This window comes from Drosophila montana, unplaced genomic scaffold (assembly GCF_035044405.1).
Source record: "Drosophila montana isolate Dmon_TW-CO22-7 unplaced genomic scaffold, ASM3504440v1 contig_2954_1, whole genome shotgun sequence".
In the NCBI taxonomy this organism is placed as follows: domain Eukaryota; kingdom Metazoa; phylum Arthropoda; class Insecta; order Diptera; family Drosophilidae; genus Drosophila; species Drosophila montana.
In genome coordinates, this window is record NW_026997829.1 from 118,989 (window position 1) to 146,137 (window position 27,149).

General features: G+C 34.7%; 1 protein-coding gene across 5 annotated transcripts in view; it reads right to left on the minus strand.

The window, feature by feature from the left end:
* Window positions 1-204: 204 nt before the first annotated feature.
* mamo (maternal gene required for meiosis) overlaps window positions 205-27,149 on the minus strand; it is a 172,928-nt gene continuing 145,983 nt past the window's right edge. For 3 of the 5 annotated variants that reach the window (XM_064684699.1, XM_064684701.1, XM_064684702.1), the window contains 4 exons: window positions 4,413-4,579; window positions 2,803-4,342; window positions 827-1,254; window positions 205-685 (listed from right to left, as the gene is read on the minus strand). In XM_064684699.1, coding sequence (XP_064540769.1) covers window positions 412-685; window positions 827-1,254; window positions 2,803-4,342; window positions 4,413-4,579 — 2,409 coding nt within the window. In that variant the 3' untranslated portion in view covers window positions 205-411. Of the gene's footprint in view, window positions 686-826; window positions 1,255-2,802; window positions 4,343-4,412; window positions 4,580-20,550; window positions 21,484-22,305; window positions 23,291-27,149 lie in introns of those variants that run through there. The other 2 variants (XM_064684704.1, XM_064684703.1) reach the window with 2 other exon arrangements.

Genomic DNA, 27,149 nt, shown 5'->3' on the forward strand with positions numbered 1-27,149 from the left:
TACCCGTGCTAATAGTTGTTAATATTCCTTTTTACAAGCTACGATCAAAAAAAAAAAAAAAGATTCAACCCTGCACACACATTTGCTCTATGGCTGATCTGTGCGCTGACTGTACCTCAGCACATACTTTCCCTCAAAAAATTCGAACTTTGTGACTACTCTCAAGGAACAAAAAAAAAAAAAAAAAAAAAAAATATTAGACACTTGCCTTCTCATATTGTAATTCTAATAATAATGGTAGTAATAATAGATCTATACATAAATTTGCATATGTTTCCTGTAATGTATGCCTCTTGGGTGTTTGAGTGTGTTGTCTGTGTAGTGTATGTGTGCGTGTGCGTGTGTGTGGGTGTGTGTGGGTGTGTGTTTGTTGGCTTATCTGCGTAGGAGACGCCTCCTACGCGCCTCATCTCAGCGCGGCGCATTGTGTATGTGGGTGGTCAAATGCTTGGATAGATAATCCGCCCGGGCGAAGCACTTGCCGCAAGACTCGCAGTGATACGGCCGCTCGCCGGTGTGGATGCGCAGATGGCGGGTCAGGTCCGACTTGCCGCCAAAGGCGCGACCGCAGAACAGGCAGACGAACGGACGCTCGCCGGTGTGTTTGCGCACGTGCAGCTTGAGGTTCTCCTTGGAGCGCACGCACTTGCCGCAAAAGGGGCAGGCGAAGCGCGAGGTGGCGGGTCTGCAATGGAAGTTCATTTAGTTCAATTCATAATCGATAAGAAGCGTATCGAATGTATGAACTAGTTCATCAACTGCTACACAACCGAAACATTTGCAACAGTTCAAATATACTCTGGACCCTTGAACCAGTTGAACTTACCGCTTGTCCCGCTGTCGCTCGGCGGCATCGACTCGCAAAAAATTGAGTATTGAAGCCTCCTGCGGATTGAGGCCCAGGAACTGCTCATTGGGTATGCGTTCCGCGTTGATCAGCGATGTCAGCGAACTAAGCGAACTGATGCCGCTCCCGCCCACGCCGCTGTTGGCAGTGCTAGCTGTGCCAGCGCTGGGGCTGGTATTGCAACCGGCTGCAGCAGCCGCAGCGGCTGCCGCGGCCGAGGATGACCCGGCGGCGGCGCTGGCCATTGGCAGTGAGACGTGCGCCAGATGTGGAGGCAGCTGCTGTGACTGCGACTGCGACTGCTGCTGTTGGTGGTGATGGTGTTGTTGTTGATGATGTTGATGGTGTTGCTGATGATGATAGGAGGGATCCGTTTCCAAGTGGTGTGCGCTGTTCAACAGGCGTGACTGCAAGATAACAACAAGTTAAGTGGGAGACATACTTAATATTTATGATATCAATAAATATTCATTACATCAGCTGAAATAATCTTTGCGTTTTTTTCCAAAAACTTACATTCACAGCAAGGAAACCTGCCAAGCATACTTGAAATCATGAGAATCGAATAGTAAGGCAACACTTAAAAATATGTAGCTTTTAATTTTTGGCGCAGCGGGAATTCGACTTTGTCTACATTTGCTACATACTTGGATACATACACATGTACATACGTACATTAGAACATATATACATACACACTAAAAAACATAATTACAAGCATATATAGATACATACGTGCATGCATATATACATACTCAAACACATTCATACATAACCACATATGTATATATACAAACATAACCGAAAATACAAACACATACCTATTAAAATTAAACACGACACTTTTTCACAAGAAAAAAAAAACTTATAGTCAAAGCAAGGAAGCCTGGCTGGCTTACTTGAATTTATGAGAATCGAGGAGTACGGCACCACTTAAAAGTACGTTGCTTTCAAATTTACAGCGCAGCTTGAATTTATCTTTGTCTACATTTGCTACATACATGCATTCATACATACATACACACACACACACACACAAACATTCTATTTATTGTAAAAAACCGCACACACAACCGAATATACATACATACATACATAAAATACATACACACATACATACATGCATACATACATACATTTAGACATACATACATACATACATACATACATACATACATACATACATACATACATACACACATACATACACACATACCTACATACATACATACATGAATACATACATATATACATACATATATACATACATACATACATACATACATACATACACACCTACATACATACAAACATCGCCAAATATACAATTACATATCTTTATATCAACACGACACTTTGTCACAAAAAAAAAAACTTAGTCAAAGCAAGGAAACCTGCCTAGCTTACTTGAATTTTTGAGAATCGAGGAGGAAGGCACCACTTTTAAAGTACGTTGCTTTCAAACTTACAGCGCAGCTTTAAATTTGCTTTGTCTACATTTGGTACATTTATGTATGCATACATACACACATACATACATACACACCTGCACGCATACATGCACACATATGTACATGCATACATTCCTACATATTATATACGTACACATACATTAACGTACATAAATGAATTTATACATTTATACAGTTATGCATATATGTATGTACATATGTATACATAACCATAACCACATACATACAAATATACATTCACACGCAAATACATATGGACATACATACATACATATTTTGCCTTTTGATACTTATTGAGAATATGCAAAAAAATATATTTATAAACAGATACTTTATGAGGTCGGGAGGTGCCTTCTAAAAATAAAATTATAATTATAATCAATTATATAATTATAATTATAATTAATTATCATTTAAAATTATAATACCCTGTACAAGTGTTGCGCTTTAGGAGCGGGGGGTTTTAGATTTCGTGTCTCTTACCCGCTTGTTTGTACTATGTATGCCGTCCGAGCTGCTGATATTCGGCTCCGTGGCGCTGGTGGAGGCCGAAGCCGATGAGTTGTTGTCATTGTAGAGCATCGTGATGCCGGCCGAATCGATTGTGTTGTCCTGTTCGTGCTCCTCGCTGGCGGCCTCCTGCTGGCCGGCAGCGGCTGACTCGTCGCCCTCGCGCTTTACGTTGATGCGCAGGTCCTCGCCCTCGTCGGCGAGCATCGGCTCCTGCGAGCTGGTCACCACATCCTGATCCAGCTGTGCGGATGTTGCTGCCGATGACGCTGTGCCGCTAATCATGCGTGCCGCTGCCACGCCCACGTTAACGCCAACGCCGACGCCGACACCGACGCCGACACCGGCGCCAATGCTTTTCTTGCCATGGAGGCGCTCGAGCGCATGATTGAGGCGATGCTTCTTAAAGCTCTTGAGATAGCGGAACTGCATGCCGCACACGTCGCAGGTGAAGAGCTTGTCGGCGGGGAGGCGGGCGCGATGGTTCTGCTCCTTGTGCTTGGCATAGGCGCTGCGATAGCGATACGACTGGCCGCACTGCTCGCATATGAAGGGCTTCTCCTCGCCGGGCCCAATGTGCGGATGCTGCAGTGCCGCATGCTGCTCCAGCAGCCAGACATTCGGGAAGTGGGCATTGCAAACGACACAGCGTGTCTCCTCCTCGATGGGCTCGCTGAACAGCGAGGAGCACGTGTCCGATGGACTCTTCAGCATTTGGCTCAGCTGCTGATGCTGGGCGAGCAGAGCGCCGCTTGGCGGCGGCGTCGATGAGGTAGACGACGAGGAGCTCTTCTCCTTGCAGCTGCTCGACGTGTCCGTGCAGCTAACTGGCGTGCCGGCGCCGGACAGCAGCAGCTGCGTATACTGCCGCAAGCCACTCGCATCCACAATGACGCCTCCAGCCCCAACCACGGCTCCAGCTCCAGCTGCAGTTCCCGCACTTGGCGTGCTGTTGTTGGCTGCGCGCCTTCGCTGCTGCTGTTGCTGCTGCTGCTGCTGTTGCTGATGCTGCTGCTGTTGGGCCAATAGCTGCTCCAGCGACTCCTTGTAGAGCAGGGCACTGCTGTTGGGCGTGACCACGCTGCGCTCGCTGCCCAGCTCCACAATGGTCACATCATCGTTGTCCGCCGCTTGGCTGTCCAGCTGCGATTCCGCTGCCATGTTCGACGAGCTGGCCATTTGCTGGGGCGAGGGAGCGCCTGCGGATTTTCCGCTTTTCGATTGGGCAAAAAAGCCTGTGGGCGTGGCATAGCGCATACCAAAGGCGGCATGAGGCTGCGGCTGCTGCTGCTGCTGCGATTGCTGCTGCTGTTGTTGTTGTTGTTGTTGTTGTGGCTGTTGCTGCTGCTGCTGTTGCTGTTTGTACTGTGCATCGCTGGAACGGTTCGTTGTGGACTGTGGCTGCTTGGCCGCGTAGCCGGCACCAGTTGGCTGATAGTCCTTGGTAAGCAGATCGCTTAGCGTGGTAAAGCGATGAGGAAAATCCTTGGGTGCGCTCAGCAGGCCGCGCGTACTGCAAGAGTTTGTAACGGTTTGTTAATTTATGTTTCCTTTTCTTTTTTGCAGCCATGCCGCATACTTACCGCAATGCCTCTTCGGCCAGCCAGGTCTGGTGGTGCAGCAGGTTCAGTATTCTGGACGGATCAATGTCGAATAGGCTCAGGCCGAGCGGCGAGAACGGAAACGCGAACGGTGTGGGGCACCGGTTGGCGGTCATTGCGCTCATCGGTGAGCCAAAGTTGCGCAGCAGCTGTGCAAAGAGGCATATTTATTAGAATGGGCGTGGCACCTATATGTATATCAACAAGGGCAGGGGGGAGGGGGGGTCGCGTGGCTCAAGGGCGGGGCCAGTCAATTTGCTGCCAAGTGGCAAAACTGAGTGTGTGTGTGTGTGTGTGTGTGTGTGTGTGTGAGTGTGTGTTTTTGTGGCATGTGCTTGTGGCATCTTTTGGTGCATCATACTCAAGGCCAGGTACAACGAGTCAAGAGCGGGGAACAGAAAGAAAGTTGAGGCCTGAAACGGAGCATGCGGTGCGCTATTTACATACTCTATATACGCGCTAAGCAGAGTATCTGCATAAGCCAAACGAAGCAAATGAAAATGTGTACGACTAAGCATAATAAACTAGTACATACAACTAACTTAGATTTTTATTTACTTTTATTTACTTATTTGTTATTCAGAACGTTCTTCCTGCCAGTTCTCGGTAAGTACTTACGCATGCGTTGCCAGCATTTCGACACTTCACTTGAAAAATTTGTGAATACTTCAAATATGCACAGTCAAACTTACAACTACTCGTTTCGACTTGTTCGAATCATCGATAGAAATAAGAATAATCAGTATAAGCTTATAATATTTTTGAAGCCCCTTTTTCTAGGGTATTTCCAAAAGCCAGTGTTGCAAAATTCGACGAAGCTCAAATTTAATGTAAAGGTATTTATTGTTGTAAATAAATACTTTTACAATTTGCGAACACTTTCGTGAATTACTCAAGTCCCCGCCAAGGAATTCTTATGCAAAAGCAATTTAAAGGTTTAATTATCTTTGGGAGGAATTGAAATTTAATTAATATTTCAACTACTTTACTATGTAAATATTTAAAAAAATTATAATAGCACAGGTAATTTGAATAATTTACTCAATATATTAAATAAATTAATCAACTTAATCATTTCAAATACTTAACTAAGTGAAGAATGGTTTTAGAATGTAATTGCTCAAGTAATTAAAAGTATTCACAATAATCAATTAGAATACTCTGCTTAGTAATTGCTCAGGCTACTACAAATACTTAATCAATTAAATACATTATTTATTCAATGGGCTTAGTCAATTTGAATACTTAACTAAATGAAGATTTTTAAAAAGTAATTGCTCAAGTATTTAAAATGATGTACTTAAGAAATTCATCAATTACTCAAGTAATTGAAATTAGTAAAGTAATTACTACTAGGTACTCGGCAATTACAGTTACTGTCGCTTACAAATATTTAAATAATTAATTAAATCAATTAAATTTTTCATATAATTAAACCTTTAAATTACTTTAAAAAGGGTTCTAGTTTTTTGCTTTGATTTTGTGCCCAATAAAAATCTCGTGCTAGTTATTTTCAGTAGTTTTATTTATATAGAATTTACTTTCCCTTCTTTTCATCTTATTTTTGTTGTTGTTGTTGTTTTTTTTTTTTTTTTTTGTTTGTTTGTTCTGTGTTTCATTCTTTACTCTTTTTTTTGTTTTGTTTGTTTGTTTGTTAGTTTTGTATTGTTCTTTTTTTTATCTCGCTCATAATCTTTGTTTATGTTTTGTTTGTTTGTTGTTGTAGTTGTTGTTGTTCTTGTTGTTTTTTTCTTTGTTTTATAAACGGCTACGCTTTCGTCAACTAGAAACTGCGCTGTCTAGGCTATATAGCAGGCATTATGCGAGACCCTATATCATATCATATATTGTATGTATTTCTTTATCTTTGCTAGGTCCTCTTAGGTTAACCTTGTCACCTAGCGCTGTCTAGCCTGTTTATCTGCTGCTTCTGCTTCTTCTTCTTCTCGCTTGTCTTCTACAACATATTCTCGTAACACTCCAAGTTTTGGGTCCTAAGTAACTCCCGTTAAGCCTTTTTGCTTAATAGTGTGCTATTGAATTTCGATATTCCAAACCGATTTTTGCTTTGGGAATTTTCCTGTTCTGTGTGTGTGTGTGTTTTTCGGATTTGTGTGTGTGTGTGTGTGTTTGTGTGTATTTCGGTTTCTTTATTTTTTTTATAAACTATGATATGCCTTGCTTTGCTTAAATATTTTGTTTATAAACTTTTTAGCTTTTCATTTAATAATTTTATATAAATTTTGTTGCCTTTGGGGTTTGCCTAAAATATGTTTAATTTACCATTGTGTGTACGTGTATTGGTGTGTGTGTGTGTGTGTGCGTGTATGGGTATGTCAGTTATTGAATTTCTCATCTAAAATATTTGTTGTTGCTTGTTTGCGTCTATTTGTTGGTGCCTGATATAAGCTGCTCGCATTATTAAGTCATTGTTCATTATTCATTATTCATTATTCATTACGAGTACTTGACTTGTTTCCATTATTCAGCATTGGACAACTCGAAAATGAGTTGGCTATAAGTGTTGCTCAGTGCTTTTAGTTTGTTTAAGGTTTTAGGTTTTACATTCGACTTGCTTCGACTACGAAAAAAATATATATATATATATGTAGGTATATATGTATATGTATATATCGATTTTTTAACCTTCCTTCTATCTGTGTATCGGTTGTTCTCTCGTGTTTTTTTTTTTGTATGTTATATTTTATTATTACTTTTCTCATATATTTTAAATCAAGCTCAAGCTCTTTAACTGGCCTTTAGTCCAGCTATAATCGTTATACAAAACTAACAAATACATAAGAGTTAATAATTAATTTGAATTTAATGAATGAAATTGTCTGAGAAAGCTCAAGGATTCACAATTCGCTAGCGCGACTCAAACTTGATGCAAATGTGAGGGATGTGTGTGTGTGTGTGTGTGTGTGTGTGCGTGTGTGTGTGTGTGAGTTAAAAAATGAGTGAAACATGCGTTAAGTAAATAATGTTGTTCTTTATATCAATTTATTTGCGAAAAAATGATGTACTTTAAATATACATATATATAAATAAATATATATTTAAATATACACATATATATATAAATATATATATATATATATATTTGTTGTATATTAATTACTTATTTTAAGTAAAAAAAAAAAAAAACTAAAAATAATGAAATGGAACTTAAATTGCAATTAATATTAAATGTAGTTTTTTTTTTTATAGATTTCAAAAGTCTGCTTTGAATTTAAAAATTATTTAAATATTTTTAATGCGCTGTCAGATAAACAATTATATGTTTATATTTTTAATGGAACGCTTACAAATTAATATCAATAATACCTATGTATATGTATGTGTGTGTACGTTATAATTAAATTCAAACACAACTTAAGTTAAGCAATGATAAAATGAATTTAGTTACGCGCCTCTTAAACTACTTTTATATATTGTTTATTATTTTATTTGTGTGTGTGTGTTTGTGTGTGTGTGTGTGTGTGTGTGTGTGTGTGTGTCTGCTCACTTATGTTTAAAGAATTATTGTATGTTTAAATTGTTGCTCTTGCTGTCGCTTTACAGTAAGTTAATCATAATTTATAAATATGCATGTATGTCTATATTGTTAGGAACATATTGACGTAATTATAACGTATTGCAGCTATTTTGTGTGTTTTTTATTTTTATTTTTATTTTTATTTGCATTTTGTTTTGTTTCATTTTGTTTTTGTTCGCAAACACCTTTTCAACAGCTCAGAAGCGTTTCAGAAATTCCATTTTCGGTTTCTCAACTCAAAGCAGCTGGCAAATCTAAGCAGCCTCTTGATAACTACTTAACTACATGTTAAAAAAAAAGGAGAAAAAAAAAAAAAATAAAATAAAATAAAAATAAAACATTCTCATGTCAAGCCTCAAGCAAACTGCCAAAAAGTTTGCACAGAAAAAAAAAAATATTTTTTTCTTGCTTCTTGAGCTGCTTTCAAAGTCTATCTAATGGTGTGTGTACGAGTATGTGTGTGTGTGTGTGTGTGTGTGTGTGTGCTGTTTTTTATTTTTTCATCTTTTAAGAATTCAAAAATAATAATATGTATATTAAGTAATTAAATGAAACACCGCGCAATATAAAACAAACAAAAATAAAGGTGAGCCTCATAGGAAACGTAAAATTTCAACCGTTGTTAATTAAAAACTATTATTTAGCTATTTATTTAATAATAATATGTGTTGAATTATTGAATGTTCATGCTCAACTGTGTCTGTTCTGGTTGCATTCATTATTTGTTGTTGTTTACATTTAAGATAATTTTATTAATATATTTTAGTTCTTTTTGGATGTGGCAAAATTTGCTAAATTAAATTTAAGCGCAATGGAAATGAATCTTAATAAATGTTTTTAGAAAACATTCTTTACATTTGTAACATATTTATGCATGTTTATATATATGTGTATAAAACTAATGTATGTGTGTGTGTGTGTGTGTGTGTGACTGTCTGCCAATCATATATAAAATCAATGAAAAGAAATTCAACTAAATTACAAAATATTTTTATATTTATTTTTGCCTTTAAAGAATTTCTTTCGTAATTTTTGTTTTATTTTCTCTTCATATTTTTTTTTTGGGCTTCTTTTGGTTTTGGGAAGGTTAAAAAATGTTCGTTTTCTTGTTCAAAGTTTGTTTGCTTTTCTTAAATTTTATAAAGTATTTTTTTTTTAGTTTTCATTTTTTGTATTTATATATATATATATATGTATGTATATATATATATATATTTTGTTTTGTTTTGTTTTTGGTTGTAATATGTATTTGTATTTGTATTGTATTGTTGTGGCTGTGAAAATATTTGCGCTCTATAAACTAATATATTTCTCCATAATTTTGTAATTTGGTTTTTATGTTGTTTTCTGGTATTTTTCATAATTATTATTATTATATTATTTAAAACAAAATTTAAATATTTTTCGTGGATATGCAAAACTACTTTGTTGTTTGTTTCTTTGTTGGTTTGTTTGTGTTGTTTGTTTGTTGCTACTTTTTGTTGTTGTTGTTGTTGTTGTTGTTCTAGTTGATTTGGTTGTGAGTTTGTTTTATGCCTAATGCTAGGTCCTTGCTGACGCCTCGTCTGCTGCTTTGCCTAATAATTAAATTTTGTTTTGCCTTGTGTTTAGAAACTTATTTTTTACACACGGCTTACAAATGTGTCTCTGTCTGTGTGTGTGAGTGTGTGTGTGTATATAGTATGTATATATATTTAGTTATATATAAATGTATGATTCAATGCCTCCATTGCTCACTAAAAATATAACTATCAAAAAAACTGCAATTCTGTTGATTTTTTTTTTGGTTTTTGAATTTTTTTTTTTTTTTTTTTTTTTTGGTTTTTTTGTAGTTTTTGTTTTTGTAATGTTTTGCCGTAACGCTGTTCATTTTTTATATTTCGTTTTGCTTTTTATAAAATATTATTTTTAGTATGTATAATGTATATATGTATTGTATATATATTCTATATATATATATATATATATATATTATATATATATATTTGTTTTTAAAGGGGAGTAGGCACTACAGTGTTTTTTTTTCTTTTTCTTTTTCTTTTTCATTTTCATTGAGTTTTTCTCTTTGCTTGTCTTATGGTTAACGTTTCTTGTTAATCCTTACCAAAAAAATTGTCGAATCCTTTATCATCTTAAAATAAGCTAAAAAGCCTTATTTGTTGCATGTCATTTAAGTAGTATGTATATTAACAACTCACTTTTATGTTCAGCCTAAACGTGTCTAAGTGTTCTCTCTAGCTTGTGTGTGTGTTTGTGTGTGAGAGTGTGTGTGTGTGTGTGTGGTTTGAGCGAATGCCAAAAATGTCATAGAACTGCCAAGCTTTGGGTTATCAAATGTCCTGTATGCTATATATGCATGCCTCTAGCTGTATCTGTATCTGTATCTGTATCTGCATCTGCATCTGTATCTGCATCTGCATCTGCATCTGCATCTGCATCTGCATCTGCATCTGCATATGTATCTGTATCTGCATCTGCATCTGTATCTGCATCTGCATCTGCATCTGCATCTGCATCTGCATATGTATCTGTATCTGCATCTGTATTTGTATCTGCATCTGCATCTGCATCTGTAGCTTTAGTTGTGTTTGTATACGATGTAACTCGGTTTCGCGTATCAGAAAATTGTCATAGTATATATGTATGTATGATGTATAGTTGGAAATGTACAGTTACTCGTCTGTAGGCATTCAAAAATTGGTTCTATGTTCTCATTTTTGTTTCTTCTTCTTCTGATTTTTTTTTTCTTTTTTTGATAGTTAAAATGTATTCGTATATATCCAGCATCGGCTAAATGGATCCTAGACACATGCTAACTATTTAAGTATATGTAAGTATTTACATGCATTCCAAATCGGAGCATTACATATACTATATATTTGTATATGTGTGTGTGTATATATGTGTGTGCCAAATAGGCTTCAACATCAAGTCGAGCAATTTCTCAGCTTATTTCCATGTGTTGCAGTGTTGTAAAACGAAAACAAATTCCCTTAAGATTCTATGGTAGTCAAGTTTACAAGTCTGTTATGTACAGTTATGTGTGTGTTTGTGTGTGTGTGTGTGTGTGTGTGTGTGGCTTATAGCGTGATCTAGTTCACTTAAAAGAGAACCATTTTCAGTAGCTCGCAATTTGGAACTAGTTCCAACAGCACTAAAGTCGGAACAAAAAAAAACACACACATTTTATATGCTATACGATTTCTGTTACAATATACTGTTTGTGTCTGTGTGTGTGTGTGTGTGTGTGTGTGTGTGTGTGTGTGTATTGATTTATTTACAATTGTCTCGAATTATTAGCTTGGCACTCAAACATATTTAGTTATAGGGGGTGTTTTGATTTATTTATATTCCATAGTACATAGTACATATTGCATGTTTTATACGCCGATGAAACCAATTTCTGTTTTATTGTATTTCACTGCATAGTTATTTCGATTTCTCATATGTTTATCTATTAATCGGTTATCGTTTATCGGTTTTTGGGATTCTTTCAACTGCTCACATCCTGTTAACGGCTCTCTCTTATCATTTCTCGGATGAGTTTCTACAAGTTTCGCTTATTCAAAAGTAACTATCGAACACAAAAAGGCTTTTTTTTAATATTGTAAAAAAAAGAAGTTATTCTGCACAAACAAAAACAATTGTATATTTTAATGCTAGCTCATTATCATTAATTCTGCATTAACAATTATTTAAATAGAGAACAAAGGATCAGAAGAGTACAAAAAAAAAAGAAAAAAACCAAACAGAAGCAAGTACGTATGTATATATGGATATAGGGGACAAACAAATCGTTTCATATTTATGTATATTTATCATCAATTGTCTATCGATATATATATATATATATATATATCGATATATCAGCTTTATATCATGTACGTAATTGTGGCTATTATTTATCGGTCAAGGTTGTACGTTTCACATGTTTGTTGTAAGTCTTAAATTATTTGTATTGTAGGTGATTATGTATGTGAATGTGTAGAAGAAGGCATTCTGTCAACAGGGTACATTTGTGTTGCTATTTTGTTTGTGGTTTTTCATTATTTTTCGTTTTTTGTTTTTGACTGGTCTAATACCCTTGCGGAACGCAGTTCCCCGCTAATCATTGCTGTCTTCGAACTGCCAGAACTGGTTGTCTTATGACTCGGAACTGGCTCATTTCTTCTAAGATGTAGGAACGATTGGGTTTAGTTTGCGTTTGATACAATCTGAACTGCAGCAAGGGTATTTAAAGTTCGGTGTACCGAAAATGATTTGGTCTAACATAATGTGCCACAGCTGTTTGCCGTCTGCGAATTCCCAGCGAACTAGTTCCAGCAGTTGGCTTTGTAAGCTATCTGGTGAACTGGTTTATTTGAACTATTCATATGTGTTATATTGTGTGATATTGGATCAATTGATATGCGCATTCGACTTTATACTCAATTCCCTGCAGTGAGTTGCGTTTCGGTTTATTGTCTTTAAAAATGTATCTATATGGGCAGTTGAACTATTGGAACTGGTTCGCGGAACTGCAACGAACCGTGCCAACTGCAGCACACATTCAGGGAGATATTATTACAACAAAAAAGACAAACAAACAGAAAAGAAGATGTTTAACTACGACTACGACTGTAAAGAAGGCATTTGGTTGGGATTGAATTAGATATTAAAGATAAGTATTATTAACAGCATCTGTTAATCGGTAAGTACTACATTATAATTGGGTTTCGTTTGAACTATTTGTCTGTTTTGCTTGCGTTCTTCTCGGTTCTGGTGGTCAATAATGATGAGACTTGCATTGAATTGTTTTTTTATTTTTCTTTTTTTTTTTTTTTAAAGGAAATTACGTATAATTAATAAGGTATTAAGAGTACTTAAGAGCTCACTTTTGGATCATTTTTATAGTCTTCTGTTTAACATTTATGGTTGACGATCGTATAAATCAGTTTATAATTCTTGTTCGTGCGATCGGTTTGTGTAAATAAATTGGAGCCTCTTCTTCTTTAACTGTTGTTGATTTACTTATTATTGTTTATAGCTAGTTGCATTGAATTATATAGTTGATTTGTTGTTGTTGTTGTTGTTGTTGTTCGTCTTGTTGTAATAAAAAAAATATGCATCAATTTAAAAAATAGTTACTAATATGCATATGTATGTATTTTATTTAATTATTTTGTAAACAATTATTATATGTTTACAAGAGGTTCTCATCGATTTGTAACTGTAATTGTGAATATTGGTACTATTGTTTCTTGTTGTTGTAGTTGTTGTATATATGTATGTATGTCTATAGATATATGTATATATATATATGCATATATAAATATTGTTTGTTGTTGTTGTTGTTCTTGTTGCTGTTCTTGTTGCTGTTTAGTTATATTGTATTGGAAGAATCTGTGTTTACCCTGAGCACTTTTCTGCTAGACAAAAAACTCAAAAGAATTATACAAATAAACAAAAAAAAAACCACCTTTAACATTTTGTATTGTTATTATTATTATTATTGTTATTGTTATTGTTATTTTCAAATATACTTTCTTTGTTAAATTAATTGTTTATGCATGAGTACGCATTGTTGTTGCTGTTCGAAAATCAAAAATATAATTTAAATATAGTACGCAAAATGATGCCGAAAGTATTTGAGCAAAACTTTTGCTGCTTTTTCTTTAAACTTTTTTCCGAAACTTGTATTTTGGTTTCTTTTTTTTGATGAAGTTTTGAGTTTTGAGTTTTTTTTTTGGAATTTGATTTTGGGTTTTGTTGTTTATTTTTTGAAAGTTTTCATTTTGTTTTCGTTGAATTTTGGATTTGTGCTTATGCGTTTTTTTTTTTCTGGTTTTCATTATACGAAAAATGTTAATTTGTTGTGTGCCAAAGCTTTTGTTGAAGATATTATCTATCCATAGATATTTGCTTTTGTTTGCTGGTTTTTGCGGACTCGAAACAAAAGTTAAGTACGTTAAGTTTGTTACGTATTAAAAGTAGATTGTTTGGATTAGTAATATGTATGTATGCGTGTTGGTATGTGTGTAATTATTTATATAAATTCGACTTGTATGCAAATCTAGCGTAAATGTTGCTGTACTGCGCCCCCTTTTGGGCGCTTACGTTACGTAACGTTACGTTACGTTGCGTTGCGTTACGTTTCCGTTTCCGTTTACGTTTACGTCGTGTACGTTCAAAACTTTTTCTTATTCTGCTATCAATGTGTGTGTGTGTGTGTGTGTGTGTGTGTGTTTGTTGTCAGGTCAATCTCACTAGAATTGAATTCTACTTGCTTTTGCTTTTTTGCTGTACAAATGAATAATTAGCATGCTTAGCTTCGATTTGCCATATACATATATGCGATATAGTAGTACAGGCTATTGCGTTTGACTGTGTGTGTGTGTGTGTGTGTGTGTGTTTATATGCATTTGTTTTGTTTTTTGTTTTTGTTATATATAGATTCATATATAAATAACTTGCTTTGCTTACTTCTGGTTATTCGAAATATATTATTATTGTATGTATTGTATATGTATGTATATACACACACATATATATATATATATATATATATATATATTATATATATAATACATATAAATATATGCATATAACTTTTACTACCTTTGTATATATATGTATATATATATATATATATATATATATATATCATTTAAATTCCTGTTTCCTTTAAAATGCATTTTTGCAGTACGCCTAATGATATTCCGCTGCTTCTCTCTCTCTCTTCCTCTCAATATGCAGTATATGTGTGTGTGTGTGTGTGTGTGTTTGTTTTGGATTATAACTCTTAATTTCGTATTGCCTCTACTGCTAGTGCTGCTAGCTGATAACTAAGGGAACTGATAAGCACTCCAACCAAACTGAAGCTGACATAGAACTCCCTCTTCCTCCCTACAAACTCAAGCTGGTGCGCACATACATACTCAATCGTATATGTATGAATTGGCATGTATGTGTGCTTGTTTACTTTGCATAAACGATTTTTTCCTTTGTTATATATTTAATATGCGTTTAGTTTTGTTGAGAATCGCCGAGAAGGCTGCATCAGGCGTGCACAGTTCTTGCGCTATTCGTTTGCTTTTGTTTTTATCTTTATAAGCTTTTGTGTGTTGAGAAGCGCGTAGAAGGCTTCGCAAGCAGCAGTCTGGTGTGCTTGGTGCTTAACTCAACTGTGCGCCTAAAGATGACAGACAATCGATGAAATTCTTTGTATTTTAAATATGTTTTGTTTTTGTTTATGTTTTCGTTCTAAAGCGCTCTACATTTTGTTTTGTTTTGTTTTGTTTTTGCCTAAAAAGTGTTTTTCATAAAATTTTGACTAAAAATTTGTATTAGCGTGCACTACTTGAAGCAGTACGTTCTGGCTTCTCAATATCGACACATATTCAAAACCTGGCAACACACAACCAAAAACGTAATCATAAAAAAACAAGCAAATCAGAAAAAGAAAAAGAAAAAAAAATTCACAAAAGGGGGATTAACAATAATAATAACTGATGAAATCTTGTGCTCTGTACTGGCAGCCGCTTAGAATTGTAGCTGTGTGTGTGTGTGTGTGTGTGAGTGTTACGAGTTTTCGAGTTTTCTATTTGATAAATTTTAATTTGTAATTGTATATTTTGCTATGATTCTGTCGTCGAGGAACTTGTTGAAGTGTTTTCAAATGGCGTCTTGAAATTAAACAAGTTAACAAAACATTGAATATAAGGCCCACGGTGCGGGGTGGGCGCGCGCGCGGGGAACCAAAGTAAGGAACTTTTGATCACAACTTAAAGTCTAACAAAAAAATAATAATAATAATATAAAACTCGTACAAACTTAGCAGCTAAACTTATGGAAATAAGGAGATATTTAAGAAAATCAAGAAATAAATTATACAATGTTAAATATGCGTATGTATGTGTGTGTGTGTGTGTGTGTGTATGTATGCATGAATGATGTCGGAGAATGTAACACAATGAATGTAAATGATATGCGAAAAATGAACCAAGAAATAACCCAAAAACAGCATCGAAATTTGTTTTGCTTCAACAAAATTGTAATTTTTTGTAATTTTTAATTTGGTTTTTTATTTTTTTTTGTGTTTCTTTTTTTGTTTAAATCGTTTTGTTGCTGGTTTTTTTTGTGTGTGTTTTTTTTGCGGTGTAGTCACAATCATTTTGCCAGTTCTACGACTGCATTTTCTCATATAGCTTACAAATTCATTGTGTGTTGTTGTTGTTGTTGTTGTTGTTTGTTATAGTTTATGTATTTGCTAAGCGCATAAAAACAGAAGTTGCATAAAAAACATACAAGTTTGAATAATATTGATTTGGATACATTGAAAAAACAGAAATCTGAAATAAACTTAAAGTTGTTGCCATGTTTTTTGTTTTTTTTTTTTCGTTTTTCGTTTTTGTTTTTGCTGTTTTTGCGCTAAAGCTAAATAAATTTCATATAAGTTGGTACAATAAGTGTAATAATCATAATAATAACATTTGCTTAGACATTAAATTAGAGATATGAAAAAAAAAATCATATACATATATATTTATATAATATTTTCAATAATTATAATAAATTGTTTGTTTCGTAGAGACACAGAGCAGTCAAAAATATAATAATTATCAAAACAAATATGTTTTAAAGAAAATAAAATGTTATTTAATTTATAATTAAAAAAAAACAAAGGGAACAATTTAGACATTTTCAATTGTTGGGGTCGCAATGTTTGTGGCTGGCGGCAAAACCTTTCAGAGTTCTTCTACTTTTTAGTTTGCTTGGAATGTTTCACTCTCACTCTCACTCTCACTTTCGACGCGGCTGTCGCCTGTGCGCATTCTGGGGGCCCCTTAAATTTAGTACAAAAAAAAAGAAGCAATTTCTATTCAATATATTTAGAATATATTTAACTTTTGCCCAGCCAATCAAGAAGTGCCCTTAAAAAACGCTGCAAAAGCGAATTTTTGTGGCGTTTTGTGGTTTTTTTCTTATTTAGCTTTGCTTTTAAATTTTGCTTTTTTTTTCTTGTTGCGTTTGTTTTGTTTGGTTTTTGGTTACATTTAAATATTAATTAATTATTAAGTAATTGTTGTTTATAATTTTGTTTCTAAAAGGCCGAAAATCACAATTTTGGTTTTGTTTTGTTCCTAAACGTTAAATTTTGTTTGCTCTCCTTTTTTTTTTTGTGTTTTTGTTTTGGTTATTATATTATTGATAATAGTATTATTATTATTATTATTATTCTTATTATATGTTAATGTTCATGTTGAAATTGTTATTGTTATTATTATTGTGCAAAACTTGTTTCTGTTTTGTTGTTGCACAAATTCTGAACATCACAATATCGAATTGATGCCTGTTGGGTTTCCATTTTGTTTTTTTTTTTGCTTCCTTAAGTTTTTTTCTTTCTTTATTTTCCCCCCTGCTCCCCCCTTCACGTGTCTTGTTTTTCTCTAATACTGCGCTCCCTGCGAGAAAATAAGCCAACAACAAAATCTTCATGGCGCCATCTCTTGTTTGTTTTCAGCGTTTTTCAAATGCAAAGCGAATATTTTTTTGTTGAGTTTCGTTTTTTTTTTCATCTCTCAATGTTTTAAATACGTATTCACATATTTGAATTTATGATTTTTTGTTTTTGTTTTTTTTTTGTTTTTTTTTTTAATGCTATCACAGCCAAATTGTTTAATCCAAAGTTTTTGTTTCCTTTTCGCTACGTTTTTTTGTTTCTTTTTTTGTTGGTTTTTTTCTCTTTTTTTTTTTGGTTTGCCGAAAAAGTCTTGTTTTGCGTTTTTTTTGTTGTTTGTTTTAAAATTTAGAATTTTGAATTTTGCCTAGCGTGCGTGTTTTGCGTTATTATAAATTGATTTCCATTTGTTAATGCGCGCATTTTGTTGTTGCCTTTTGCCTTTTGTTTTTCTTTGTCTGTCCAACAAAGATCGATAGCTGCACCGATCCCGAAATGCGCACGGGCGCCCAGAAATTAACCGCTTTATATACGTACATATTTATGTATATTTATATATGTATATATATGTATAGTCTGGCCAGAGTTTGCACCCAATGCGCTTGGTGTACACGTTTACCTTTATAGTATAATTTATTTTTGTTATAATTTTGAGATCGATTTGTATTGGTATTTGTTTTTGTTTTTGTTTTTGTTTTGTTTACGTTTTTGCTTTCGCTATACACTGGCGCTGGGCTCTATCTAACATCTGGTTGAAATGTGCAGAAAGGTAATGCGATTCGCTTGAGAATTGCCAGTTGTTGTTGTTCTTGTTGTTGTTGTTGTTGCACAGCAACATTGCGACCTCGTTGCCCAAACGGCATTATATTCGTATTCATAGCAATCGGGATATATATATATATATATATATATATATGTATGTAAACATAATAACACAAAATTTTGCTTAAGAACTAGCAAATTTTTCATTCTAGCAAATGTTTAGCCAAAGTTTTTAATTAGCAAAATCTACAGAAAAAATACAAAAATACAAAAAAAAAAAAAATAACTCCTTGTTGATTGTTTTCTAATGTGTTTATATTGTTGTTGTTATTGTTTCTTTGTTTGTTTGGTCAAAGCAAAGTAAACTGAGCGAAAAAGCTGCAAACATTTGGCGACACTTGTGATTCATGTGTGCGCCCCCAAAAAGTAGGCAACACAATTTTGCATTCATTACGAACGTAGCTACGTTGTGTTTAAAAGTGCGTGTGTGTGTTGGTGTGTGTGTGTAAAGCTTGTATGTCGGCCAAAAGCCTTTTAAATTTGGAAAGGTCGCTTAACAAAGGTGGAAAGTAAAATAGAAGAAAGTTCAAGGCAAAGAATTTCGATTCATGTTGATTAATACAGGATACTATCAATGGGCCCTACCGTAACGCTGCTATAGCTTTATCAACTTTTCAACTTGTGTTTCCAGCTATTAATCAATTGCAATGAAAAAGAAGCAGGGGGAGGCTGGTGGGGGGGGGGGAGATCAATAATTGCATATATGTGTGTATATATAACAATATGCATTCGATTAAAACTGAGAATTTGGAATTGAACCAATGTTGAAATTGAAATATTATGCCCAGGTGCTAGGCCCTACGATGCGTGCTTTTATTTGTTGGGGTTTTTTTTCAATAGATTTTCGATTAGTTTAATATTAATAAAGACATATGTATGTACAATATGTGTGTGTGTATATATATATAAGTATGTATATATATATATATTTAAGATCACAGATATTCTATGTAATTCTGCTGCCTTGCATAATTCACGCGTATGTCTGTATTCCATGATTTTAATTTCAAATATTCCTCTTCCGAGTGTGCCTTACATTTGATGTATTCATTTTTTTGCTCTTGCAAGTTTGGGACTTTTAGTATCCATATACGTTTATATAAATATTGTATATAGATATATGCTATATACTATATATATATATATATATATATATATATATATATGCACTGTATATCGGGTTGTGGGTGTATATGTGGCTAAAAATTAATTACGTTTGTCTTATATACAAGCACATACACGAGCATATGCATGTGTCTGTGTGTGTGCGTGTGTGTGTGTGTGTTAGTAAATTTCGATATTTAGTTCAATATTTATGCAGGTTGGTAATTGTCAAGCACGTGGCGCCACCTGTTGTTGAAGAGGAAACAATTTCTATATACGAAATTGATTGACAATGTTTGGCATTGGGTTTAAAAACAATGCTGAGAAGCCATTAACAATTTGGGTGTGTAGGTATGTGTTTGTGTGTGTGTGTGTGTGTAGGTGCGTAGATATGTATGTGGTATACGTTCAAGTTGCTTTGACGTTTAATCGAAGCCAGGGCAATTCTATATGAATAAATACGCACAAAAGTATGCTGCAAATTTTTGTTAACAGTTCACTTTGCTTTGCTCTGCTCTGCTTTGCTAATATGTATAGGTATGTAGATCTTTTACTTGTTAAACTAATTTTACTTGTTATTATCAACTCGCTAATATCGCCATTATTAACTCCATTATCATCATCATCATTATGTTGATCATGATACTCAACATCATCATCATCATCATCATCATTACTTAAAAAGTTACATCACGTGTTCACTGTTCTTTTTCTATATCAATTACTATCGTACGCATATATATCATTATAATTTAGCATAATTTTTTACTTTTGTTTTTTTGTTTCATTTTTTTGTTTTTTTATTTACTTTCTTTTATGTATATATGTCTTACGTTCTCTTATAGATGTATATATATATACTTTTGAAAATACAAATATATATATATATATATATATATTTTCGCACACATATACATATATATGTATGTTTATTATGTTTATCAATTTTAATTAGATTCCTGCTACAACATGCACGCTGCACTTGTTCTTTACTAAAATATTGTATAGAAAAAAAATATGATCAACGCTTAAACTTTTTCTTGGGTTTTTTTTTTCTCTTTCGCACTTAATTAGAATTACGACATATTTTTCATTTTTCTTTATGCTTTTCTTCACTTTTTTACTCTTTAATTTTCAGTTTGTTAATGGAGACATAAAATAAGTTTGTGTGTGTGTGTGTGTTTGTTGCTGTGTTGTTGTTGTGTGTGTTGGTGTGATTTGCATAAAAAAAATATTACCGCTCTTGGTATAAATTTCAACAATTCGACATATGTTGCTATATATATCGTATGTGTGTGTATATATGTATGTATATATATATGTATATGTATATTTATTATTTATGCATATGCATTATGCATACTTGCGATCTCTTTATCTATCTCCCTCTTGCCTACAATATGTATGTGTGCTTGTGTGGCTGTCTCTTTCCTACGCTCTACGCTTCAGTAAAAGGGAGCAAATTCTATTTGCTTGTTATTTTGTTTTTGTTTTTGTTTTTGTTTCTGCTGTTTTCTCTTTGTTTGCCTCGTTTTTAGTTTATATATAAGTAATAAAATATGTACATATTTTTATATACACATATGTATGTATATGTATATATGCAAGGGTGTTCGTGTGTTTCTGTGTGTGTGTGTGTCTCTGTGTGTGTGTGTGTCTCTAAGCTTTGCGCTCTTTGCTTAAGTAAGTCAAAAATTGTTGCTGTTGCTATCTCATTCTTGCTGCTTTGCTGCCGCTTTAACTACTGCTGCGGCTGCGGCTGCTGCTGATGTTGTTGTTGTTGTTGTTAATATAGTTGTCTCGTTCTCATCCATTGTAGTTGTAATTGTTGTTATTATGCAAATAGTTTGCATTGTTGTTGTTGTTGTTGTTGTTGCTGCTGCTGTTGTTGTTGCTGATATTGTTGTTGTTGTTGTTGTTGTTGTTGTTGTTATTGTTGTTATTATTATAATAGTAGTAGTAGTAATAATAATAATTTAATAACAAACTAAAATCGTTTCACTATTGCGGTAGCTCATCCTTTGTATCGACCGGGCTGGGTGACAAAAACTTTCGTACATATTTGGGAAAATGCGTTTTCTCATGCGCTTTGAGGATCGTCGAGCGCGAGAATGTTTTCCCGCACATTTGACATCTGAAGGGTCGTTCACCTGCAATTCCCACACAAAACGAGCAAATTTCGTTGTTGTTTGTTTTGTTTTTGTTGCGGGGCCACAAAAGGAAGTACAATATGTCAGATAAAGGATAAATATCAAGGGCTTAAAGTCATGTAAATGTAGTGTATGCGCGTGCGTGTGTGTGTGTAATGGAGTTTTAATGAGCTTTGGGGCAACACTTCATGTCTTGAAAGCTCAAAAGCTTTCCGCTTAAGTCAATTGTAGAAAAGCTCCTCAAGTTGTGGACTATCTACAGATATTAACAAAGGAATCTTCGAATGCTTGATGTTGAAACAAGTTAGAAAGCGCACATTAAAAGCTTCGAAAGCTTGAAAAGCTACAAATGGAGTTGAAGCTGCGCAGCTTTGTCAACATTTCCAATAAGATAAAACAGTTTATGAAGAGCTTAGCAAAAGCTGAACTCAACGTTAAGCTCAAGTGAGCTTAAAGTTTACGAGAAAAAATGTTTTGGTTAGGTTAAAATTTGAAGACTAGACTAAGCACAATCGTACAGCCATCAAGTAGTTGAAAGCTCTCAAAGAGCTTTAATCGAGCTTTGATGAGCTTTAAAAGCTCAGTTTAGAGAGCCATAGAGCTGAAGAGAGTTGATAAGTTAACCAAATGAGTATTGAACAAAGGGGAAACAGGGGCGGGCACCTGAAAAGCGTTTAAAGAGCTTTAAACCTTTAAGAATGAATCGAAATATGTAATGCATGTCAATGTGATAAATATGTATGTATATATATGTATATATATGTGTGTGTGTGTATGCAGATATAAATTGATCTCACTTATGGATCGTTGCTGGAGACTTACCCGTGTGCACGCGACAATGATCTTTCATGTGGTGGCGCAGCTTAAACGCTTTGCCACAAAACTCACATTTAAATGGTCGATCACCTGTATGTACCGACAAATGCGTGATCAGTGATGTAACATCGGGAAAACTTTTAGCACAGAACTTACACATGACAACACTATTCGGATCACTTGACGCGCCGAGCAACGAGGCGGCCGACGAGCCGCACTGCGCCGCTGCCGACGCTGCGGCAGACGTTGAGGGCGACGAGGAGCGGCCGCTGCCGCTGCCACCAACACCACCGCCACCACCACCGCCCATGCCACCGCCACTGCCACCGCAGCCACTACCACCGGCAGCGGCAGAGCTAGAGCCGCTGCCGAGCAGGAGGCCAGCGGATGTGGCCGCAATGCCACCATTTCCGGATGTCGATGAGCCGCCCAATCCGAGGCGTCCGCTGGCACCGCTCGAGCCGGGCGCCCCACTGACGGCGGCTGCCTCCAGGCAGCTGGCCGTTAGGCTTTGAATGGTGCAGCTGACGCCGTGCAGCGCTATCTCCATTTCTATGCCCAAGGCGGCGGCCACGGCGGCCGCCTGCTCCTGCGGATCGCTGCTGCCGGCGCTTGCCGCCATCGCGGCCTGGAACGCGAACGGCTGCGACAGATGGCTCATGTTGAGGTCGTGCGCCGTCCGCAGCTGCGAGTGGAGGAGGGCGGCGTGCGAGGTGGGCTCGCGGTACTCGAGCGTCTTCAGCGAGTGCGAGAGCACGTGACGCGTGAGTTTGCTTTGGTTGGGGAAGGCGGCGCCGCAGTAGATGCACGGCAACAGGTTCAGCGGCGGCGGTGGCGGCGACGTTTGCGGCTGCTGCTCATGGGCAGCGGCTGCAGCGGCAACGGCTGCGGCTGCGGCGGCGGCGGCAGCGCTGCTGCTGCTGCTGCTCATGCCGCCGCCGAGTACCGCGCCAACGCCCACAGCGTGTTGTTGGGGCGATTCGGACGTTTCCTGGAACAAACACCAAACAAAAATCCAACATCAACTTCTTTACTACGTCTCGTTTTTTTGTTTTTTTTTTTTGTTTTGTATTTTGCATTTTTGGTACTTTTTTATTATTAGTTTTGGTATTTTCAGTTTCAGTTTTTGCTTGCAGTCGATCGATCGATAGTTTTTGCTTTTTGCTCTCTTTTTGTTATCGATATAAGTGCCATTTTTTTTGTTTATTGTTATCGCTTAAATCGCTTCTCATTCATTTTTTTGCTTTTCTTCGTTTTCTTTGTCTTTACAACTAGATATTACTCTATTTTTACTGCATTTTTGTTTACCTCATTTGGGAAATCAACAAAAAAATTAATGTAGGAAAAAAATAAAACAAAATTATTTTTACATAACTTTCTGTTGTTGTACTTTTACTTTTAGAGACAGCGAAAAGGAGAGACATAAAGATATGCTACAAATATTTAAATATATATATATATATATATATATATATATATATACCTAAATATCTATATCATATAAGTATATATATGGATAAAGAGGTTTCGATGGAGAAAGAAACAGAGAGAGAGAGAGAGAGAGAGAGAGAGATCGAGAGAGAGAGAGAAAGATATATATTTATATAGGAGAAGGAGCTTCAAAATAATTGCAACGAAAATGAAAAGAATCAGAACCATATAATAGAAAGAAACAATAAGATTTTTGCTGACTGAAGCCTGCAAAAAACATATTTCAACTGAATATCAAAGAAGTTACGTTTACAGTTAGGAAAACAAATTAGCTGTACTTTTAATTCTGCCTCTTCTCGCTTTCAATAAGTTACAATCTGTATACTCTATATATATATATATATATTTTTTTTTTTTAATTTAAATATACGAAAGAAAAAGGAAAAGTTATTTATATATATATATGTATATATATATATATATAAATATGGGAAGAAATAGATAGATAGAAAAAGCAAAAAATCATTACAAAGTCTAAATTTGTTTTATTTTTATTTCATTACTAATACTTTATTCATTTTGCAAGGAAACAATACGAAATTGGAAAACAAATTAGAGAGAACAAAAAAAAAAAGTGTAAATGATATATCTGAATATTATTATAGAAGTGGAAGAGTGGAAACTAACTGCAAAAGACAAAATGGCCGCCAGGACTCAGCCGGCGACGCTCTCTCTTAGCTCTGCGCCTCTGCTACCATATATCATATTTGAGGTTCAAGCAAGGAACTCTTAACTTTATTTGACTTTATCTTTTATTATTAACTTTCAACTTGGCAGCTGCTGCCAGTAAAAACAAGAGGGGGGTTTCAGCATGTCGTTCGTTGTGTATTTGATTTTTATTATCTATAACTGCTTTTTTTCTTAATTTTTCATATATTTTTTTTGGTTTTTTTTCTTTTGATTGTAAGTTAGTTGCATTTCTGGAATTTCGATACAAAAGTTACGATATATATAAGATATATGCAGGTATATATGTATATATATATGTTTGTTTTTGTTTTTCAAGAAGTTGAATTTCGATTTTTGTTTGGGCGTTGTTCGAAAAACGTCGCATAATCGTACGTTAGTATTGAGATTTTTGTTTTTTGTTTTTTGTTTTTGTATTTGGTTTGATTTTGCTTTTCATTATTTTTGGTTTGGTTTGTTTTATTTCATTGTTTTATTTTGGTTTTTGTTTTACATTTTTTGTTGTGTTTTTTGGTTTTTTGTAACATAAATTGTTTGGTTTCGGTTCAAACTTATTGTAAAAAGTGTTTAACTTAAGTTTCACGTTCTGCATTTTGCACGACTTGCAAGAGAATTTTCTTAAATTTCGGATGCGCGATTTCAGTAATTGTTTAATTTTAAGAATATTTCAATTTTTTTGGTTTTACTCGAACTAGTTCTTTGACAGAGAGCGAACAAAATTTTGCTTTGGCAAAAAAAATCGAACAAACAAAACGAAAATATTTTCAACAATTTTTCATGAAAAAATAACTTTTTTTCTTTAAACGTACTTTGCCTACTTCTTCTTTGCTTTTTAACTTTTGCTCAAAACCAAAAAAGAAATAAAACAAACAACAACAACAACAACAAAATAATTGAGAAGTATGAAAAACTTGTTTGTTTTGCCAATTTTCGCGTCAAAATTTTGTTGTACAGAATTTTGGTTTAATAAAAAATAATATGATAAAAATGCTTAAAAGAAATTTTGAAAAAAATCAAAAACAGTTTCGTGGCTGCCGCCGCATTGAAAACAGTCAAATTTATCCAAAAACAAATTTAAAAAAAAATAGAATAGAATAAAATAAAATAAAATAAACATACAAGATTTTGGAAACAGTAGAAAACAAACTCAGCAGCTCCGAAGCTTTTGTTGGGCCAAATCGTGTTCTTTTTTTTTTTAGATCGAATAAATATTTTTTTAAGTTAAAAACAAAAAGAAAAAAAAACATAACATAAAATAATTTGAATTCAAAAAGTTTTTGCAAGAAGTTTTTCGTCTTTCGCCTGCGGAAGATGGAAATTCGAATTGAGTTTCAGTTTCTTTTCATATACAGTGTGTAGCTTGCCAGTTGTGAGTTCCACGGATTGGGATTCTCACGGATTTCTCGATACATCCAATAACAGAACTCTTAACAAAAAACGACGCATCAGATTTCATTAAGCACAGCCATTTTCAAAAAACCGAAGATCAACTTCTTGACAATATTATAAACAAAAACAAAAAACAATTTAAAAAAAAAATAAATCAATGAACCAATAAAAAAACGTAACGTTGCCCAACAAAATGCAAGTAAAATCAATCAAACTGATTTAAATACAACGTAAAACAAAAGGAAATGAATCAGAAATATGCCCCAATCAACTTGAAGAGTTGCCAACTGTGTGCAAATTGAAGAAGCTGACAGACAAGCGGGAAATCAAAGCACAGTTAGAGAACTTTTTGGTCAGCGTTAACAGGACCTGGCTGGGCAAATATTTGGAAAAACAATTGTCCTGGCATTGCGCACATTCAACAAACCTAAAACAAGTTGCAGGGATTAAGGCAAGTCACACGCGACAGCTGGCAACGCCTGTGCACATCTCTAATGAAAGCTGGCAACGCCTACGTTTCGCTGTTGGCTGTTGGCAATGCCATACGCTCTTACGTACTCAACGAAGGTCGACACAGATTAATACAAAAGTATTTGGATTTTTTTTTTTAAATAGATTGATAAAATTGGTTAGACACATACATAAACCAATACATACACACGTTTATATATTATACACAAATAATATATATGCATATGCACATATATATGTATGTCTATACACTGTTACACTGTTATATACCTAGAGTAATAGACAGAGCTGTAGACTTATACATATACATATACATAATATGCCATATAAACACGTTGAAATAATGGGTTTAGTTTAGAATAGTTGTAAACACAGCTGGTCACATTGGTTCACTCGTTTGGATTTCTTATTGAATTCGAATTTGAAGCTTAGTTTTAAATACCTTTAGAGTACAGCAACAATAAATGATATGGTACAAAGGCATATATTATGTATATATACGAGTATATTATATATTTTTAAAACAGACAGAGCGAGTTAGTTAGTTGTTAAAAAGAGTTAGACAGATAGACAGAGAGAGAGAGAGAGAGATAGACAGTTAGAAAAAATAAAGAAAAAGACAGATAGATAGATAGGTAGATAGACAGATAGAGAGAGAGAAGAAGAGATAGTGAATTTATGAAAAGAACAAAACGAAAATAAATAACGTTCTTGAACAACATCGAGGTACAAAACATCAACAGGTTAAATACAACAAACACACACACGCTCAAAATGACACACACACAAAGAAACTAAGAGATTTAAATAGA